We start from the raw sequence: 21,207 nt of genomic DNA, 5'->3' as shown, positions 1-21,207 counted from the left end.
TAAGCTCCAGACTTCGTAACGGTTAGTCACATTAATTTCACTATTATAAAATAATAAATAAATAAATTTTACAACAATTGTAAATATTAAATTATAATTCATTTATGAATTACTCTTAAAAAAATATATTCTGAATACTTCTTTTTCTTGATTTGAGTTGTGTATCAACTTGGTTCATCTAGTGTTCATCTCCAGTATGTGTTTTTGTCGTGTCAAATATTAATGGTAACGACTAACGATAATTATTTTGATAAGAAGACAATATTAACGTCCACTGAATAATTGTGATATTTAGATTACCCTCTATTCCATGTAGTTTGATTGGCTATTGAGGTCATGTGGCCAATCTTGTGACTAACACTAATCAGTTTCAGTTGTGATAGTAATGCTAACGGTGCCATTTCCATCATTTCAGGACATGGTTAAACTGAATTTATCCATTGTTTCTTATTAAACTGAAAATTATTTTTTTTTTGGTTATTTCCTTAACGGTTAAACCGAGAAATTTTTTGTCTTTCTTTTTTACGGGCTTTGAAAACCAGATTTATTATTTTTTTTCTCTCCAGTTTTATAACAACCGGATTTTTTTCTTTTATTAAAAATTTCCCCTTCCTTTCGGTTCTTTTATTTTTTAATGAAATTTTTTATACACATTTGCCATTATTTCAATAATTAACTTACAACCTCGTCTAGTTGACTTTAAAATATCGATTAGAACGATTTTTAGAGTATTTTGGCATTTCTCCATCATAAATTCTTCAAAATAATTAAAATTTTTTTGGTATTCACTTCTCCGCCTTATTTTTTGTGATATTCTATAAATTTCAATAGGATTTTGGTCGGGGTTATCTCATGACTACCCTGAAACTTCTGATGAATTTTCTTTTAGACTGAGCTTAGAAAAATGACTATTATTCTCTTGTTGGAAATACCAACGAAAGACCACAAAGCATCCAGGAGATCTCAGAAGCACGTGTACAAAAAATTTCTGCATAAATCTCGATATTCATAATTTGTCTGAAACAAAATAAACTTGCTTTTCCCTTCACAAACAACCGCCCCATGCCATAATTTCTTATATAATCTTCAGACGTACAACAAACAGGTCTTTCCTCTTTATACTAATATTTAAAAGTGTTACTAAAGAGTTGTAAGGCTGATTTATCAGCAGATAAATTTTTTCCCATTGGTCATAATATTATTTTGTGTCCACTCTACATGTCTTTGCTTGTGTGCTTCGATTAACATAGGAGTTGCTTTGGGAAGTTTTTTTTACATAACCAACACTTGAAGGATGACTTTTAATTGTTCTATATTATACTTTTCACCTGTATTTTTCAATTTTCTTGCTAAAGTTCTTGTAGAAAAGGATGTATCATGCCTTACATATTGACTGAGTTTATGGAATGCACTTGCAGTAATTTTTTTTAGATCTTCCATTCCCTCTAGGATGCCCCAAAAACTAGTTTTTTCGATTTTTTTTGTTATTATAAATTGTTGACAATAAAAATTACATGGGGTTGTGTAATTCTTTAATATTATATACTGTATACCATAGCGAGATGGGAGAAGAGAAATTAGAAGAAGAAGGTAAAGACGGGATGGAAGGCGAAGAGACTAAGGAAAAGACGCCAAGCTCGAGCAAAAAGAAGAAGAATAAAAGGAAGAACAAGAGGAAGCAGAAATAAAGGAAGAGAAAGTTACACTTGTCAATCGAGGTCACGTGATTTCACGTTATAAAATATCCCGATAGCAAATTTTAAATAAAATCAAACATTGTAACTTTTTCCTTTATTTTAAAGTCTTTAGAGTAGAATACTAACTTTATTTTTGTAGGGAGGGGAGAAGGTTTGAATAATGAATTGTTTACTGGGTGTGGGACCGTTGGGACTCATCTATTTTTTATAACTTTAGGATTCAGTCTTTATTACAAATTTCCAATCCTTTTCCCTATGTAAATTTAGAAAGTTTTATTTAGATCTCCATTTAGTTTCTAGTTGCACGGTACATCAGATGGAAGGGTAGTAAGTATTTATTTTATATATTTTGTAACGAAGTTTTTGTTTATTAGATAGTTAAACTCTGTTATAGGGTTATCACGTGATTTGCACGGATGGCTCTAGGTATCATTTATTTTAGTTCGCAGTTTTGTATGACTCAATACTAAATAAAGATGCGTTACAGTTAAAAAAAAAAAAAAAATATTTGTTTGACAAATCACGCGATAATGTGATTAAAATTGAATTGTCCGAGCCATTTCCACTAATGTGACTGTGAAATAAAAAAAAAAACTCTTTCCCCTTTTTCTCCTTTTTGTTAGTATTCCGCAGTAAACACTAGTTTTACCGTTCCATTTCTCATCTTTCAGTTTCTTAAGAAACTCCAAGGGGAGGAAGCCTTATACGGGCGCCTCAGCAGTCGCAATACGAGGTTTTTGTTAGTCTTTTACTCGAATAATGAGTTATTTTCCCAGAGCTGACGCAGGCTACATTCCTTTATACGAACCTTCTTCGGACAACTTTGTCTTTTCTAGTCCTTCTCCAGAGTTATCATACTCTTCTTCCGACACCTTACCGGATAACATAATTTCTTCAGACGCTTCTCATATAGCACAAGATACTCCTATTAGTGTTTCTCATACAAAGCTTGTTTCTCATTCAGCTTCGGATTTTATCATCGAATTCTCTCCGGAGACGGATAAAATTTCCTTATAATAATAATTAAATTTTTTCTTTTTTAGGTTTAGTCTTCTTTGGTTAGGTTTTTGTTTGTTTTTTTATTTTTTCTTATTTTTGCAACGGATGAGAGGATGTTGAAGATTTATTTATTGAGACCTGAGATCAAATCACGATAGTACATATTAGATTAATTAGCCCTCTGTAATTAGACTAGATTAAATTTTGCTATAGAGTCGTATGATCCTTGAGGTCTGCGGTTCTAGGTATTTCGAAATTAATAAGTACTTGTACAGAATTTAATGAAGAAATGCAAAACACTTTTTTAAAAAAAAAAAACTCTTTCTCGTATCAAAAAGCATTTCTAAGAGTTTTATGAACACTTTTATAACTTCTTTTATATGGTGCCGGAAGTCTATACTCGACAATCACGTGATTTTGTTTCAATTTTCTGAGCCGATTCTATATCATGTGATCCGGAATTCAGCCAATAAAAAACCAGAATTTCTTGTGTAAAATACTAATAAAATGCGGTTTTTGAAAATTTTTTTATTACAAACAAGATAAAATATAAGAAAAAGTAGATTTCAGTAGTAAATTGCAACTACCATTTCATAAAAGTTATATATTGATAAAAAATTTTTTTTTTAAAAAAATTACATTTGATTCATATTATGATAATTCAGGCTGGCATTATCACAATGCATGGAATCGGCCCAAATTATCGTAAGTTCTGGCCAACATATTTTGTTTCAAATTTGGGCTGATCATATGAAAATCATGCAATTTCAAATGCTTATAACTTTTTACGTAGATCTTCTTTTAAAAATGTGACCGGTAATTTGATAGAGCTTACCTCAAAGAATAAAATTATCAGTTTATTTTTTTTAAATTGTATTTTTTTTAAGGAGTTGAAAGATTTTTAAGTGTTACATTTTTATTGTCGAGTATAGACTTCCGGCACCATATAAAAACTTTTATTTTCACACTTATTCTTCATATTTTTATTTCGTGTATTTTTGAGAAATTTTAGGTACAATTTTTTTTATCGACCTACTTCGCTGGTCATTTATCTACCCAAAAGTTACTCAATAATATATGAAGGAAGTGACCAACTCACATACCGAATAAGCCATTTTACGGCTTTACAAACCACTTTGATTCTTTTCACGAACAGTAAATTTTTTTCGCTTAACCCTGTATTTCTGGAGTCGATACTGTTGATCGCCAAAAAAATTGATTGAAATACACAAAGTTTCCTTTCAAACAGGATATCCACGATCAGCCCGGTAATGATAAATGTATTTTTCATAGATAATTAATTACGTAATAAACAAGTTAAAACTCGCAGTAAAGTTTGAATACACTATACAATAAATATTCTAATTTACCAATTTACATACGAATTTTTATTGATAATATAAAATACATAATTGTTCATAAATAAAATAAATAAACTATTTTTTTTAAAAAGTAATTAAATAAATACATCATTATCCATAAATACACTCTATATACTGTTTTTTTTTTAAATTAAATAAATTCATTAAATTAATTAAAAAATAAATAAAAAAGAAGGAATAACTATTTGTTTGCAATACTATGGAAGTGGACTCCAAAATTTATTTTTCGACTATATATATCTGTACAAATGAAAAAAAAAAAATAAAGACGCTCATCATAGCACCGCAGCGTTAGTCCGATCAACCTAAGGCGATACAAAGTGATAAAAATGGTTTTCATATCCCGGCCGGGTCAGTTTTTGTTACAGCAAAACTCAAAATATACGGGACACTTGAGAAATTTGATTGTCGGGTTGTCGGGCAGCCGGCAGTAGGTTATTATATAATCTGATATACTACTATTATACTCATGTCACGTGTTATTTATACTTTTCTAATAAATAACCTACTGCCGAGTAACCCGGCTACCCGACAACCCGACAATCAAATTTCTCAAGTGTCCCGTATATTTTGAATTTTGCTGTAAGTCAAAAAAAAAAAATTTTTTATATTATTACTATGCCGGGTGAGAATTTTTTTAAAAATTGAAAAAAAATTTCACATAAAATTTTTGAAAAAAAAAAATTAAAAGCCGGGTTATTGTCTTATTGATGTAATTTTTATATTATGAAAACCATTTTTACCACTTTGTGTCGCCTAAAGGGGAAAAGAACAAAAAATGAAAAAATGAAAAAGAAAAAAAAAATAAATTAAAAATCCGGTTTAAAAAAACTGTGAAAGGAAAAAAAATATTATTAAAAAAAATCCAGTCTTAAAAAGAACCGGAAGGAAGGGGAAAATTTTTTTTAAAAAGTTCTGAGCTTAAATAAAAGAAAAAAATCCCGTTTTTAAAAAACTGGAAAGAACGAAAAAAAATAATAAATCTGGTTTCAAAACCCGTAAAAAGGAAAGAAAAAAAAATTTCTCGGTTTAACCGTTAAAGAAACAACCAAAAAAAAAAAATTTCAGTTTAATAAGAAACAATAGATAAATTCGGTTTAACCATATCCTATCACAACTGAAACTGGATTAGCGTTAGTAACGCTATCAGGACGTCAGGATGACAGGACGTCAGGACTACAGGACGACAGGATGACAGGACGTCAGGACGACAGGACGTCAGGATGACAGGATGACAGGATGACAGGACGTCAGGACGTCAGGACGTCAGGATGACAGGATGACAGGACGTCAGGACGTGCACGTGACCTCAATAGCCAATCAAACTACATGGAATAGATCAGGCGCGGACAATTCAAGAGATGTATCTGCCTTTCATAAGCAAAAATAAAGATAAAAATAAAATAAACAGACTCCCTAAAAATTTTTCGGGATCCATGTTTAGACATAGAACGACTAAAACGTGCATATTTTATTTTTTTATTCAATTACTCACGATACTTGATAAAAATGAACAAAATATTTAATTTTATAGATAATAAAAATGTTTTTATCAACTCCGACTAGCATTTCCCGTCCGATTTTCCTAACGCTTAGCATACTGTATGTGTGTTCGTACTTTTGGAAATATAGACATTTTTCTTGCGGTTATAAATAAAAATGATATTACACCTTCGCATTTATATAATTATCACATAATTCTTATACTTGTTCCCATCTTGACTTCGTAGGTTTTATTAGAATTCGATTGTAATGATTATCAGTACTATTATGTCCTATAAGTCCTGAATATTCGCTAAAATTTTCCAAAGTTATATAATATATGCTGAAAATATATATTAACTATTAATGGACCCAATTTGTTACAAAATTTCTCCAACTCATTTCCTATTTTTTGTAATTTATTTACTTCATTTTCGGCCTGTCGAATATTAGTTTTTTTTATTAATGCTGAAATTGCCATTACAGCGGAAACCAAAAATTCACTACCAGATATTGATTGAAAAATAAGCAAATTGAAACCAACAACAATAAAAAGGATTATGGTATACTGCTTCAGACTTTTCAAATCTTTCTCTAAATCTTCTTTTATATGTTTTAACGATTGAAGCTCTCTCTTATTAAAGATTTCTGTAATTTTATATAATTCATATAATTCCCACAATTTATGTATTATTTCTTGAGTTTCCTTCCTATTTTCTTCAACATTATTGATATGGATTTGTAATATATCCGAAACATAATTTTGGTCAAAGTTTGGATCGTTTAGAATTTCTAAATTATCCAATGCATCTTTAGCGTGATTTCTTAAATTATTACTCTGTACAATCGACTTTTGTAAACAAACATGAAATTTTTTTTCTTGTTCTATAATTATATTTATATGTTTATCAATATCAAGTACTCCTGATCCTGATGAAATGGCATCACAATTTTTGAGATACGTAAGAATTTGTTTAATTTGGTTTAATAATTGAAAAATATCATTAATTGACGGTTCAAATTCTGTATTTTCGAAATTTTCTGAGGACATCTTAAATATCTCTTCGTCAACGATATTTTTTTTCAAAATGAACGAAGTGATAGTTTTTTTTTTTTTGGAGTGACTCGTTTATTTAAATGATACTGTATATTTTAACGTATATTATTAAGTGATACGACAGATTCCTTTAAAGGACAAATTTTTTTTTTTTAGGATATCTCTATTTTAATAATTTTTTTTTTTGAATAATTTAGGGTGAACGAACGCTGAGAAGAGGGACCGGGCAGATAAGAGTGCTGATTTATAAATATTCAGCGAGACTAGATATAATTCTGTATTACTGTAATTGTTTTAAAAAAAACATGCTTGATGATATATATGTAAAAGATCTAAAAAATTTTCATTCATAAATGCAAATTACTAATTAAATTTTCATGCTTCGCGTTTATAGTTCTTCCTTAAAATGAAAAAAAGCAAAATTTTTACGCCATAATTGCTTATAAATCCGTACAAATTCTATGTACTTCAGCGTAATTATACTCTAATAAGCTATTTATTTTTATTTTATTTATCTAAAATAAAATAAAACAGCTAAAAAATTTGATTCGGCAAAAAAGGAAATCATCATACATCATGAGAAAGTATAATATCATTGTTTGACTTTTTTCTCATACTAAGCTTGATTTAGTTACATCATTTCTTCAATAGTAGTAATTTTCATGCGAAAGTCGTTGTCGATCTTACGAAAATAAAAGGCGTAGAAATTTATTTTATAATATTTGTTCCTATTTTAGTAACAATTTATATAAATCATAATTATTTATTTATTTACTATAAATAAAATCTAATTTATTTTACATAAAGATGACGTTATGATGTCAAAAAGCAAATTATTCAATATACAGTCCGTTAAGAAAAATTTGCCGAAACTTATCCCGAACCGAAATGAAACCGAAAGCACCTAAAACATATAAATGAAACATGTATGATACCCTAACTTAAAGAGGAAAATGTTTCTTAAAATCTTTTATTAATAAATATAAATTTCATAACTTTTCCAATACATTGAATAAAGAAATACCACCAATAATATTAATTCCATTCAAAATCTTCAATAGTGCGTTTTGTGTACACCAAATAAAAGTCGTATTTTTTAATTATTCCTTCTTTTTTGTATCTTTTTATCATTTCTAAATCTATATCTTTAACTGAAATGATTTGTAATAGCATAGGACGTCTTCCCTTCCAGCTATTAAAAAATAATTCTAAAGATTTTAATATTGGTACCGCATAAGAATAAATTTTAAATTTAAACAAACCATTTGATGAAGATTTAGTTAATATTTCAAATAACCCATCCCAATCAAATGTATTATCTTGATAACTATCAATAAGTATATATAATCCATTTAAATATTGACAAGTAATTAATAACATTTTTAATTCTGAGATGTTACAATTTCTAAATACTAATTTAAGATATTTAAGATTTGGACAATTTTGATAAATAGCTTGAATAATTTTCTTATTATTAGTCTGATTATGACTTATATAATCTATTTTTATTTCAATAAGAAATCCATTTGTATTTTTAATTAAATTTGTTAAAGCTTGAACAGGAACTCCACTAGATTTTAAAATTTGTAAAAAAGGAAAAGATATATTTTCCAAACAATTCCAATCCAAAATATTGTTACTACCATCCAATTCTAATATATTTAAATTTATAAAAGATGAAAGAAGTTTTATTGAGGGTCGTTCAGTAATTTTGTAATATTGTATGGTATTTGCATGTTTAATTAATGAATTTTCAATATTTTTATAATATGATTCATTATTATATGAAGAACGAACTAAATAAATATTAAGTAATTTTCTTTGAGCTTCGATCAATCTAATAATCCCATAATTGTTACTATCGATATTAAGTTCCAATTCCTTAATTGATTTACATGCTTCTATTAATTTAGATAAAATATTATCATTAATGCTCGTACAACAACTAAGAAATTCAATTCTTGAAAGACAATGTTCAGCTCCATGAACAAGTTGTATTGGATAATTAAATCTACGATTTATATAAAGGTGAGTAAATTTCGTATTTTCATTAATGAAACGATTTAATATTTCTTCTTGAACTTTTAATATTTTAGTTTGAATATTATTATTAATAATTCTAAGAATTTCATCTAAATTTAAATGTCTACAATAACTTATATAATCAAATAAAGGTTCTTGATAAGAATTTGTTAATAATTTATGTCTTCCTATTTTATTTCTTGATACATTTGATAAATGTGAAATTATCACGTTTAATAATAACGTTTCATTCTCTTTTTTTAAATTCGATTTCCAAGGATTTCTCCATAAAATTGGAATAATTGTTTCACACCAAGTATTATTAACTAAAAGGCATGAAAAAAGTGACTTTTTATCATCATGTAATTGTTCGAATATTAAGTAAAGAATATCTTTATTTAGGTTGGACATTTTTTTTAAAGAATAAAAAAAAAAAAAAAAAAAAAAAAAAAAAATTCCATCTAGAAACATCTATTGATTTATTATGTCATTATGTCACATGGTTACATGTCATTTATGTAATCTTCATTACTGATTACTAATCGGAAATTCGGAATATATTTTGATGATCTACTATGAAGATAATCGTTTAACCGAGATTATCGCTAACCCTTGCAAAAATATCATTCTTGATAATGCATAATATATTTACAGAAAGTCTATCAAGAATAATACCTCATATCTATCAAGAATGATACTTTTGCCTAACTTTTATTAGTAAATTATATTTATTTGTACTACTATAAAAAAAAGCGTAGACCCTCCTTAAATATGATTGGTTTAATCGGTCACCGAAATCCATTAACATTTATCGCGTAACATACTAGCATTTATAATTTTTTTTTTGTGATGTACACTAATGATTAATGCGCGCGTAACATTTTTATCATAGAAAATTTTCAAAATTTTTTTTTTATAAATTTTTTTTATTAATACAGTATACGCTAATACGCGCGTAACATTTATCTTGGAAATTTTTCAAGATTTTTAAATTAATTTTTTTATTATAGAAATATTTTTTACAATGAGATACAAAGTATGAACATTTTTCTTGGAATTTTTTATGACAAAAAAATAAATATTAGAAATATTTATCAAATATTTGACACTAGGTAAAGAATTATTTATTATTTTTTTATACAGTATATTCTCTCCTTACAAAAATAACCTTGTATTAAAAAATACCATTATTAAAATGAAAATACTTTACAAATTTCCATTGAAATTTTGTAAATATGAGTATTCAAACGATTTTATTTTTCAACACACCAACCAAAGCCAAATAACTAAAGTACTAGAATTATACCATGAATATCTACAAAAAGCACGTACATGTTAGTAAAATTACAAACTTTAGTCGAAAGAAGTTCAAACAATACATAATAATCCAAAACTCAAAGAAATCAGAATAAACTTATTTATTGCAAATGTTAAAGCGCAATTATTAGAGAAAGTATTTATTAGATTTAAAATTTTCGATAAAAAAGTTTTTTTTTAATTATTCTAATATACACTATTATGAAAATAATGATAATAAAAAAAAATTTAATATAAAAAAGAAAATAATTTGTGTAAAAAAGAACATACCAAATGAAAGAGTAGTGTAAGAGAGTGAGCGTTTATTTCGTGTGAAAAGAAAAATGACGGTACATAAACAAATGAGGCTGATAATTATAAGCCGTGTAGGATAAGAGGTCTAGACCCCAGGTCTAAAGTTTTCTCTATAAAAGATTAGTAAAGAAATCAATTTTTAAAATCGGTAAGTTCGTTCAAAATTTCTAGTAGATATCATCTATGACACAAAGGTTACCTAAGCGATCCAGAATAACAAAACTGAATGATTTAGTTATGAATTATTATATTATTAATGCGACAAAATTGACACGGTTGCAAGAATTTATAATCAGCCCGAAAAACGATTAAATCATTAAAATCACCTAAAGCTATGCAAAAATCTGGCAGGCTAATTTCAGGTGTTGGATTACAAATCTATTCAGTAATTTCAGTTTGTCGTTGTGTATAAATCCATTCAATGACAATTTAAATAATTTAACTCAATTTTTAGATTTTGGACGTTCTTTAATTAGAAATTTAGTATAACGATAAGAAAAGTTCTTTCAAAGAAAATAACATAAATCGATCGGGTGACTAGGATTAAGGACTTGTGACCGGAGTCGTACTGTCGTAGTGGACTGACGGGATGTAGATATAATCTATTTATGATAATGCCTATATAGGTTAACAAATGTAATTAAAATTTTTCTCAAAAATCATCATGTAGATAACATAATTAGCTTATTAGAATAAATAAAGAACAAAATTAAATTATTTTTATCTGAAAATAATCGTTTTCGATCAAATTTTTCAAATTTTTATTGTTAACTTGATGACATTACTAATAATAATAATACTAATTCACTCGAGTTTTCATTGATTGAATATCACCGTCGTAAAATGGAAGTTAATCTTAACCGCCCTACATATATCTGAATTGCAGGAGCCTAAAAAATACCAGTGCGTCGTAGATGATTTCAAAAGCGCCAAAAAAATTTTCCTCTGGATAACGGGTCAAACCGGATAATTTTATCCGGATATCTGAAAAAAAAAAGTTATCTAGTTAGTTCAAAATATTGATCGAAAGTATCGCTTTCTCGTTATAATGAGACTACTATCTATTTAAATTTTTCAAATTCTCTTACTACAACGCAATGAATATAACGAGTTACTTCGCTAGGACTAACCGTAACCGACTGTAATTAAGACGAACTGACTGTACTGAAAAGAGAATTAAAAGATTAGTATTACCAATAAACAAATAAATGAGAAATTTATAGAAATATGTAAGTTTGATACTTAAAATCATATTAAATTTAAGTATAAATGAAATGAAAATTTTCACCATTATAAAATACAACATTTTATTAAAAAATTTAATATCGAATTTTTACATTTACTCTAAATTACCATTTTACAGTCAAATGTAAATACTATAAACCAATTAAAACCATTCAAAGTCATCAAAATTTCTTTTGCGCCACCAATAAGCATAGTCGTATCTTTCGACTATTCCTTCTGCTTTATATCTTTCTATTATTTTAAGATCAATAATTTTATCAGAAATGATTTGCAATAACATGGGTTGTCTTCCTCTCCAACGATCAAAAAAGTATTTTAAGGATTCTAATCTAGGTAACCCATGAGAATAAAATTTGAACTTGAACAAATTAGTTGATGATGATTTAGTTAATATTTCAAATAATTTATCCCAATCACGTTTGTCATAATCATTAACGATGATAAATAATCCATTTAAATGCTGACAATTAATTAATAATGTTTCTAATTCTAAGATATTACGATTTCTAATCAATAATTTAAGATACTTAATATTTTGACAATTCTGGTAAATAGCTTGAATAAGATTTCTATTACTAATCTCGTCATGACTTATATAATCTATTTTTATTTCGCTAAGAAGTCCGTTTGTATTCTTAATTATACTCGTTAAAGTTTCAATCGGAACACTACTGGATTTCAAAATTTTTAAAGAAGGAAAAGTTAAATTATCCAAACAATTCCATGAAGTAATGATTTGCTTATTACAACCCAATTCTAATTTTTTTAAATTTACAAAAGATGAAAGAAATTTTGTTGAAGGTCGTCTAGTAATCTTACAATGTTGTACTGTACTTGAATGTTTAATCAACGAATTTTCAAGAATTTTACAAAATGTTTCATTTTCATATGAATGACGAGCTATATCAATATTAAATAATCTTCTTTGAACTTCGATTAATTTAACAAATCCATGATTATTTTTTTCTAATTCAATAAAAAGTTTCAATTCTTTAATTGATTTACATGCTTCCGTTAATTTAGTTAAAATATTATCATCTATGCTAGTACTGCAACTAAGGAATTCAACTCCAGAAAGGCAGCGTTCAGCTCCATGATTAAGATTTATTTGATGATCAAAATTTTGGTGCATATAAAAGTGAGTATATTTCATATTTTCATTAATAAAAAGATTTAATATTTCATTTTGAATTTTTAAACTTTTATCTTTATCTTCGATATTTTCATTAATTATTCTTTGAATTTCATCTAAATTTAAATGTCTACAATAACTCATATAATCAAATGAAGGTCTTTGATAAGAATTTGTTAATAAATTATGTTCTCCCACATTATTTTTTGATACTTCCGATAAATGTGAAAAAATTACATTTAATAATAATTTTTCATTCTCCTTTTTTAAGGATTTCCAGGGATTTCTCCATAAATTTGGAATAACTGTTACGCACCAAGCTTTATTAACTAAAAGGCATGAACTAAGAGTCCTTTTATCATGTAATTGTTCGAATATTGAATAAAGAACGTCTCTATTTAAATTAGACATTTTTTTTTTTCAAGAAAGAAAAAATAAAATAATAATTGTTTTTTTTTTACTCAAAACAGCGTTAAATATTGTTCTTTGTTGTTTATGTTACACAGATACATAACAAAGGTATCTAATGTACCACAAAATGATACTCAATTTGAAATCATGTGATTTATTATTTTTTTTTTTTTTGATCAGATGATCATTAGTTGAATGGTAATAGATAATTAGATATGACGATAGGTCGATAGGTCGATAGGAGGTCAATAAAATTAAAATCTGAAATGCTAATAATTATTCCGGATTCGTTATTACAGTATTATCATTATTATTATTACACCTGCTATTATCAATAATTTTATTCCTTGTCACTGTTACTATTTACAGTATAACAAGTATACAACTCGAAACATTTGGCATTTAAAATTTTATCAGCTGCTGCTGCTAAATTGCTAGATATAATTAAAATCAACTCTAGCGCATTATAGTACGACTCAATTTATTATATTGTAGTTACGCCTTGAGGTAAAATATTTTACGATATTTTAATAAACAATATGAAATAGAAAAGATAATATTTTATCATTTCCTGCCTACCAAAATCTGCTAACTAGCCCTATGATAAAAAAATATACTGTATATACTTTAAAATGTGCTTAAATTATGCTATATAATTTTAGTACATTTTAAATATATAAAAAAAAAATTTACACTTTTAAAAATTTTTAACGTATTTTAATTACATCTAAATACATTTTTTTAAAAATTTAAATATATTTAAATATATTTAATAAAATTTTTCTCATAGGGTAATTGTGATAAAAATAATTTCATATCTTTGTACCCGGATTTTTATTTTTTATGATCAAAAAATTTTTAACCAATAAAATTTAATATTTGACATTTTATTTAGAGCGTTACAACCGCCTACCAAAACTCATGTAAATTATAGAATTGTTAAATTGATTTAACTCTTCGATTCATACATATAACACAGAATTACTTTTGAATTTTTCTTGAAAATTCGTTAATTAAACATCATGCAAGTACCATACAATATTGTAAGATTACTATCAGACAACCTTAGCGAATCTTACATCCTTTGTAAATTTAGAACTGATAGTGGTGAGCAAGCCAACATTTCACGGAATCGGGTACAAATTTGTCCTTTCCTTTTTGCAAAATTTAAAATCTAATGGTATTCCGATTGGAGGTTTAATCAAAAATACAAGTGGACCACTTACTGATCATATAAGTCACGATGAAATTAGTAATAAAAATCTTATTCAAGTTATTTGTCTAATCTTAAGTACCTTAAACTAATATTTAAAAAGAGTAACATTAATAATTGTTAATTTAGTTTACTACCTAGTAAATTAGAAACCCTATAATTATTTTTGACAACCGGAAGGGAAAAAGTCTTAAGATCACTTCTTATTACAAATAAATACTTTACAGAACTTCAAGATCGTAGCGATGGATTAATGCGCAGTAACTACGTTATAAATACATAGTGACCACATTATGTAATCGTAAAGAAATTACATATATGCAGTTACTGCGCATTAAGCCATCGATACGATCTGTAAAGTAATAGTTATGCGTCAGTCACGCAAGATCTATTATTATTTTAAGAGTATTAAAAAGTATAACTAAACTCTAAACTGCAAAACTTATTAAAGGGTAAATTTGTATTTGTAGTCATATTTAACCGAAAAAAAAATATCAATTATTTAACCATTAACAAAAAATATCAGTCCGTCAAAAGCATGATCCTAATAGACTGACCAATAATATAAGTTAAAAATCGACCGTAAATCATTAAAAATTTTGATTATTAGTATGAGATTTTGAATGGGTTTATTATTTTTACATCTTTTTAAATTGTTAGAATAAAAAAGTCCATTAGTAGTTTAAATTGTATACGGGATATTAGTCACCGCGATATCATTGATCATCATGACGAAATAACTATTCTTATAGTATTTTAAATCTTCGATACGACTATCAATTATGATTGTCGATATTACGCATTAATAAGGTTTAAACCAAAAGTGCAATTAATAAAGTATAATCATTTACAATGGTGATATTTCTTTTTGAAAATTATCCTATCATTATAGTAAATAAAATAAGAGAAACTAATTTAGTATATTGCTTAGACTTAATAATAACTTCCTCCCGTAAATTTTTCAGTACCGTGTTAAATTATATTTCTATCATAATAAATTATTCGTTCAGTGGTATTTTTAAATACAATCAGTTCAACTTATAATTAAAGTAACTTTTCTATACCCAATTTTTCATAATATATTTCTCATAACGAGAGAATTTGATGAATTTAAATAGTAGCCTTATTAATAACAGAAAGTATAACGGTTTCTTATCTAGAAAAAAGATTGATTTGGCCCATTATCTGGATTAAAACAAAAATTAGCAAATTTGATTAAGGTATTCGTTGTACCTCAAAAATCGGTTAATTGGTAATTTCTATATCTCGTCCGCATCACTTTTAAAGCTTTATGTTAATACAGTAATAAGTAAGCAACAAAACATCTTATTCAATCAAATAGACTTTACCATTTGACAAATTCCTTAATTTGCTATGATCTTGTGTAATAAAATATTTTGTAATAAAAATTAATGGTGTGGTGAACAATTCTGCTCCACAGTTAGCTTATTATCAGAAAGATTTTATTTCGATAATAAATTACTGTAAATAAGCAGATTTCTTTATCAATTTATATAAATTTATACTATAATAATTTTTTAAAAAAAATTTGTTCAAATCTTTATTAATAATAATGGATAAATAAATGTAAATAAACTATTTTTAAAAAATGTTAAAGCATACAAATGGATATTTATAAAATAATTTTCGAATGTAATGTATCATCTATACCAACTTTCAAAAGTTCTTCTAATTTTTCCTGCGCTGATTGGTTTCCTGATGCGGCAGATTTTTTGTACCAATAAATTGCTTGATCTATGTCTTGTTTAATTCCTTCTCCAATTTCATACATTGCGGCAAGATCATATTGAGCTATATCGCTTCCTAAAGTTGCTGCTTTTTGATATAATTCAAGCGCCTTTTGCTCGTTAACTTCAGTTCCAATTCCTTCATTATAACACCAACCTAGGCAAAATATTCCATTTAGACTTCCTAATTCTGCTGCCTTTTGATATAATTCAAATGTTTTTTCTTCACAAATATCAGTACCAACTCCTTCATAATAACACCACCCTAAGTTAATGGTTCCTTTAAAATTTCCTAAATCTGCTGCCTTTTGATATAATTCAAATGCTTTTTCATCATTAAAATCAGTTCCAATTCCATTTAAATAACAAAAACCTAAGTTATTAAACCCACACGCATATTCTTCTTCTGCTAATTTATTAGATAATTTAAAAGCTAAATTATGATTTTTATTAATCTCCTTCCCATAAAGATGTTCATTAGCAAGATTTATTTGAGCTACTCTATTTTCTAATTCTGAAGCTTTATGATATAATTCAATTGCTTTTTGTTCGTCAAGTTCAATTTCAAGTCCATGATAATTAAAATATCCAAGTAGACATAGAGAATTTGAATTGTTTTGATTATTTAAAAGCCAAATATAAATTTCTTGTAAGGTTGTCATTTGATTATTAATATAATCAAGAACTAATTTCTTTATTATATCTGCATCTTCTCCTTTATTTAGTTCATTAAAAATGAGATTAATTATTTCATCAATTACAACATTTAAATCCCCTTCAAAAATACAATCGTTAATATTTTTTGTTGTAGGTTCAATTTCTTTTATATTTATTTTATTAACGTTAAAATTTTGAATAATTTGAGAAAATTCTTGTAATAAATTATTAGTGTTTGAAAAACTAATATTTTTGGAATTAATTTGATTATTAGACATCATGAAATAATTTAAAATAAGGAGAAGAGAGAGTTTGAATTTATTTTATTTTTTTTCTCCTTATTCGTATTTGTAATACTGTTGATCAATTTTGTGCTTCTGTAGCAATTTTTTAAAGTTAGTAGCAATTTGTCGATCAGCTGCGGCAAACACAATTTTAAGTAAAAAATAATTTTGTATAATAGAAAACTATTTATTTATTTCTATATAAATTGAACCATTATGCATAAAAAGTTGCTAGTAAGCATAAAGTATATACTGTACATAAAACATAAATAAGCATATAATAGAAATAGTGGGCGAAGCAGCAAGTGCACCACTTGAAACTTTAGATGTAGAAAGAAAAAAGTTGCGTGAAATAACTAAGGATTATGATCTAAATGATGTCTTTAATTGTGATGAGATAGGTGAATACTGGATTTTTCAGATTTTATATGCACTTATTTGTGAATATTTTTTTTTTTGTCATTTTAGGTATATATTGAGATCTACCTTTAAAAACTCTATCAAGACTATTCAAGAGGTTTGCTCTACAGAAAAAAGAGATCAAAAAAAGTTACAATTCTTCTTACATGTAACACAACTGGAACAGAGAAATTAATGCCATTTTTTATTTATACCTCTAAAAATCTATGAGCACTAAAAGGTAAAAAAAAGATGATTTACCTGCTGTTAATGATTATTGGAATAAAACAGCATGGATGTAGGTCTCTAACAGTAGCAATATGTGCTATTAGTATAAAGCATACTCATGATGGAACTAATTATTAATGAAAGTAAACCAAATTTAAGCTATCTACCCTTTTAATTAATGTACCAATAGATATTTAACAGAAATTTTATACTTCAAAATATTGTATTAAAGTACAATATCTATTTATTTGACTATAATAAAAATTTTTTTGATTGCTACTTAAAATATGAAATTATTAACCATATACATAATTATTAATTTTTACAAACTAAATATCATAAAAGTTAACATGTATTTATAAAATAACCAATACTGTTTTATATAACTTACATTCCCTTTCGCATAAAATAAACCAAAAATCCTTAATAGAAATTTTATTTACTAATTGATTATCATGCTGCATATTTTAAGAAGATTATAAAGTTCATTTACTTACAAATTTTTTTCAATTTATTTTTAGAAGATTGGTGTCCTTGTGCAGCAGATTTTTTGTACCAATAAATTGCTTGATCTATATCTTTTTCAATTCCATCTCCTATTTCATACATTAAAGCAAGACAATATTGAGCTATATCATTTTCTAAATTTGCTGCTTTTTGATATAATTCAAATGCCTTCTGTTTATTAATTTCAGTTCCAATTCCTTTATTATAGCACCAACCTAAGTTACTTATTCCATATAAGCTTCCTAAATCTACTGCCTTTTGATATAATTCAAACGTTTTTTCTTCATTAATATTGGTTCCAATTCCTTCATAATAACACCAACCTAAGTTAACCATTCCTTTAAAATTTCCTAATTCTGCTGCCTTTTGATAAAATTCAAATGCTTTTTCTTCATCAAAAGCAGTTCCAGTTCCAGTATCGTAACAAAACCCTAAATTATTCATTCCACTTGCATATTCATCCTCTGCTAATTTTTTAGATAATTCAAAAGCTAAATTATAATTTTTGATAACACTTTTTCCATAAAGATGTTCATTAGCAAGATTTAATTGAGCTAATTTATTTTCTAATACTGCAGATTTTTGGTATAATTCAATTGCTTTTTGTTTATTAAGTTTAGTTTCAATTCCATGATAATTAAAATATCCAAGTAGACAAATAGAATTTGAATTGTTTTGATTATTTAAAAGCCAAATGTAAATTTCTTGTAAGGTTATCATTTGGTTATTAATATAATCAAGAGCTTGTTGCTTTGTTACATTTGTATCATCCCCTTTATTTATTTCATTAAAAATAAGATTAACCAATTCATCAATCACAATATTAAAGTCTCCATCAAAAATATAATTTTTTATATTTTTGATTGTAGGCTCAATTTCTATTATATTTATTTTATTAAAATTTTGAACAACTTGAGAAAATTTTTGTAATAAATTATTAGTGTTTGAAGAATTAATATTTTTGGAGTTAATTTGCTTATTAGACATTGTGAAATAATTTTAAATTAAGAAAAAGAAAAAGGTTGAATTTATTTTTTTTCACAACTTATTTGTATTTATAATACTGTTGATCAAATTCTGTGCTTCCGCAGCAAATTTTTAAAGTTAGTGCAATTTGTCGATCAGCTGTGGCAAATCAAATTCCAGTTGGACAACTGTTACAGTATAATAGAAAATTATTTTTTATGCACTCATAAAAACTTCCAATAAGCAGAAAGTAGTATATGCAAGAAACATAAATTAGCATACAATAGAAATAAGATAGAACAACAACAAAAGCATTTTCGAATCTTTTCATATTAATCATTTAATAACTTGTTACCATTTTGGCTGAACTACTAACAAAGTGAAAAAACTATACTCACTATTTTCTCTCCAGCTTTCTGAGGCAAACTAATTTCAAATTCAATTCATTTAAGTAGAAAATGTGATATTAATCAATAAAAAATTTTTTTATCAAGGATTTTAATATGCACGTTGTGCTTTAGGTGTTGTTTGCGCTAGGAGATATCTAACATGTGTCAGATTTCCAAACAATGTATAATCAAGTATTATATTTTCTAGCTTTAATAATTTTTTGTTATTTATTTATTACATTAAAATATATGTAATCCTAAAATATTAGATTAATTAGAATTATAGAATAACACTTCATTCAAATTTATTAATAAATTGTAAGTTTTCAAATAAATTTACGGTGTATAATTTCAATATATGTATAGAAAAAAGTGATTACTATTTTTTGTAATACATTGATATGCATCCTAACATATCTGATATCAACTTATATCAATACTTGAGGTATAACATGAACATTTTTTCATATACATATACATTGAAAATGTGATATAAATATAAAACATACCGATGTAAACTAATTTAAAATATACATTAGACTATGAATTAATAAAATTATATAATAAATGTATTATCTTTATAAAAAACAAAAAAAAGTTTATTTAGAATCTTATTAACTTAATTTCACTTTGCTAATGTAATTTATCTACTGTAAACCTTCAAAGCCTATCGTTGCCCTATAAAAAAGGTTTATGCTAAATTTGTGCCAAATGGGCTAATCATACAACATTTATTTCGAAATTTGTACTAAAAAATAATATAAAGTTCGAACAAATTCTAAACAAATATCGTATGATTAACACATTTTGCACAAATTTAGCACAAACATTTTTTATAGGGTTGTACTTTGGTTTCATATGCATTGCTTTATATTCCCAATTACTATGTTCTAATATTTTTTTAATAGTAAACTAACTTTGAAGTTGTTTTGGAGTAGATAAAGTAGGAGTATTCTGAGTTGGAGTTGTCACTTTGCATGACATAAAACTTTTTTGTAGAAGGTATAGTCTCATAGTATTTATAGTTTTTATTTTTAATAAAAGTTATTTTTTTTAGCTTCATTAAAAGCAGATGTACATTCTTCTACTAAGCTTTGGCGATTTAACTTGGGGTGTTGCTTGTCTGCAATAATTTGCTTACACGTTGCAAAACTCCTGCCCTGTAAAAAAAGTCAATCCGTTTTTTATATTCCATCTTATTTCCGTAAAAGGCTCATTTTTACGGAGTTTTTACAGAAATAATGGATAACATTTTTTATAGGGTTGATATTTATTTTGTGGTTGTTTATATATACAAACAAATCATGGCAAGTTCAATTTAGTTCTTATTTTTTTAATCAGTAAATTTGATATATATATATTTTAGCCAATCATCAGGTGGGTGAGTTCAGTATAGGGATTGGAATCGATTAATCGAAAATCGACAAAACATAGTAAAATCGATTCTCGAGAATCGATTCTCAGCAATTTTTTACATATAAGTTAACCTGACTCCAAAGTAATTTTTCATGCCGGCCAAGTGCTGATTATTTTTGCTGAATTAGAAACTGATCCAAAGTCAAGTTGGTCGTCTATAAGAAAAAATCTTGAAAAGATTCGATTTTCGATTCCAATCCCTAGTTCAGTAGTCTTCTAATTGAACGAAATCAGCTGATTTCTGGCACGCTCCTTACAAATATATTTATATTCGAAATAAATAAAAATTTTCCAAGCCTTAAATTAAAAATAGAATTTATTAAAGGAAATTTATTAAATAAGTTAGTATCTAGTGTCTTAAC

General features: G+C 26.3%; 6 protein-coding genes across 6 annotated transcripts; 1 reads left to right on the top strand and 5 right to left on the bottom strand.

Annotated features, from left to right (window-relative positions):
- Window positions 1-2,456: 2,456 nt before the first annotated feature.
- On the top strand, window positions 2,457-2,714 carry OCT59_016028 (uncharacterized protein; the record flags this gene model as incomplete). Its single annotated transcript, XM_066132205.1, has 1 exon — window positions 2,457-2,714. The coding sequence occupies one exon, from the start codon at window positions 2,457-2,459 to the stop codon at window positions 2,712-2,714; it is 258 nt and encodes an 85-aa protein (XP_066003216.1).
- Window positions 2,715-5,873: 3,159 nt separating this feature from the next.
- OCT59_016027 (uncharacterized protein) lies at window positions 5,874-6,611 on the bottom strand (the record flags this gene model as incomplete). Its single annotated transcript, XM_025320621.2, has 1 exon — window positions 5,874-6,611. The coding sequence occupies one exon, from the start codon at window positions 6,609-6,611 to the stop codon at window positions 5,874-5,876; it is 738 nt and encodes a 245-aa protein (XP_025170925.2).
- Window positions 6,612-7,652: 1,041 nt separating this feature from the next.
- Window positions 7,653-9,050, bottom strand: OCT59_016026 (uncharacterized protein; the record flags this gene model as incomplete). Its single annotated transcript, XM_025332518.2, has 1 exon — window positions 7,653-9,050. One exon carries the CDS (start codon window positions 9,048-9,050, stop codon window positions 7,653-7,655), a length of 1,398 nt encoding a protein of 465 aa, XP_025170926.1.
- A 2,488-nt stretch (window positions 9,051-11,538) lies between these two features.
- On the bottom strand, window positions 11,539-13,071 carry OCT59_016025 (uncharacterized protein). The gene has a single exon (XM_025327504.2). The coding sequence runs from the start codon at window positions 13,036-13,038 to the stop codon at window positions 11,638-11,640; it is 1,401 nt and encodes a 466-aa protein (XP_025170927.1). The 5' UTR covers window positions 13,039-13,071; the 3' UTR covers window positions 11,539-11,637.
- A 2,711-nt stretch (window positions 13,072-15,782) lies between these two features.
- OCT59_016024 (uncharacterized protein) lies at window positions 15,783-16,934 on the bottom strand (the record flags this gene model as incomplete). Its single annotated transcript, XM_066132204.1, has 1 exon — window positions 15,783-16,934. The coding sequence occupies one exon, from the start codon at window positions 16,932-16,934 to the stop codon at window positions 15,885-15,887; it is 1,050 nt and encodes a 349-aa protein (XP_066003215.1). The 3' UTR covers window positions 15,783-15,884.
- A 1,122-nt stretch (window positions 16,935-18,056) lies between these two features.
- OCT59_016023 (uncharacterized protein) lies at window positions 18,057-19,061 on the bottom strand (the record flags this gene model as incomplete). Its single annotated transcript, XM_066132203.1, has 1 exon — window positions 18,057-19,061. One exon carries the CDS (start codon window positions 19,059-19,061, stop codon window positions 18,057-18,059), a length of 1,005 nt encoding a protein of 334 aa, XP_066003214.1.
- Between the last annotated feature and the right edge of the window lie 2,146 nt (window positions 19,062-21,207).

Source organism: Rhizophagus irregularis, chromosome 24 (genome assembly GCF_026210795.1).
Source record: "Rhizophagus irregularis chromosome 24, complete sequence".
In the NCBI taxonomy this organism is placed as follows: Eukaryota; Fungi; Glomeromycota; class Glomeromycetes; order Glomerales; family Glomeraceae; genus Rhizophagus; species Rhizophagus irregularis.
The sequence above is the reverse complement of the archived record's forward strand: the minus strand, read 5'-3'. Positions and strand labels throughout refer to the sequence as shown.

Excerpts from the sequence above, each read along its gene's own strand:
- OCT59_016025 (XM_025327504.2), bottom strand. The coding sequence starts at position 13,038 with ATGTCTAATTTAAATAGAGACGTTCTTTATTCAATATTCGAACAATTA.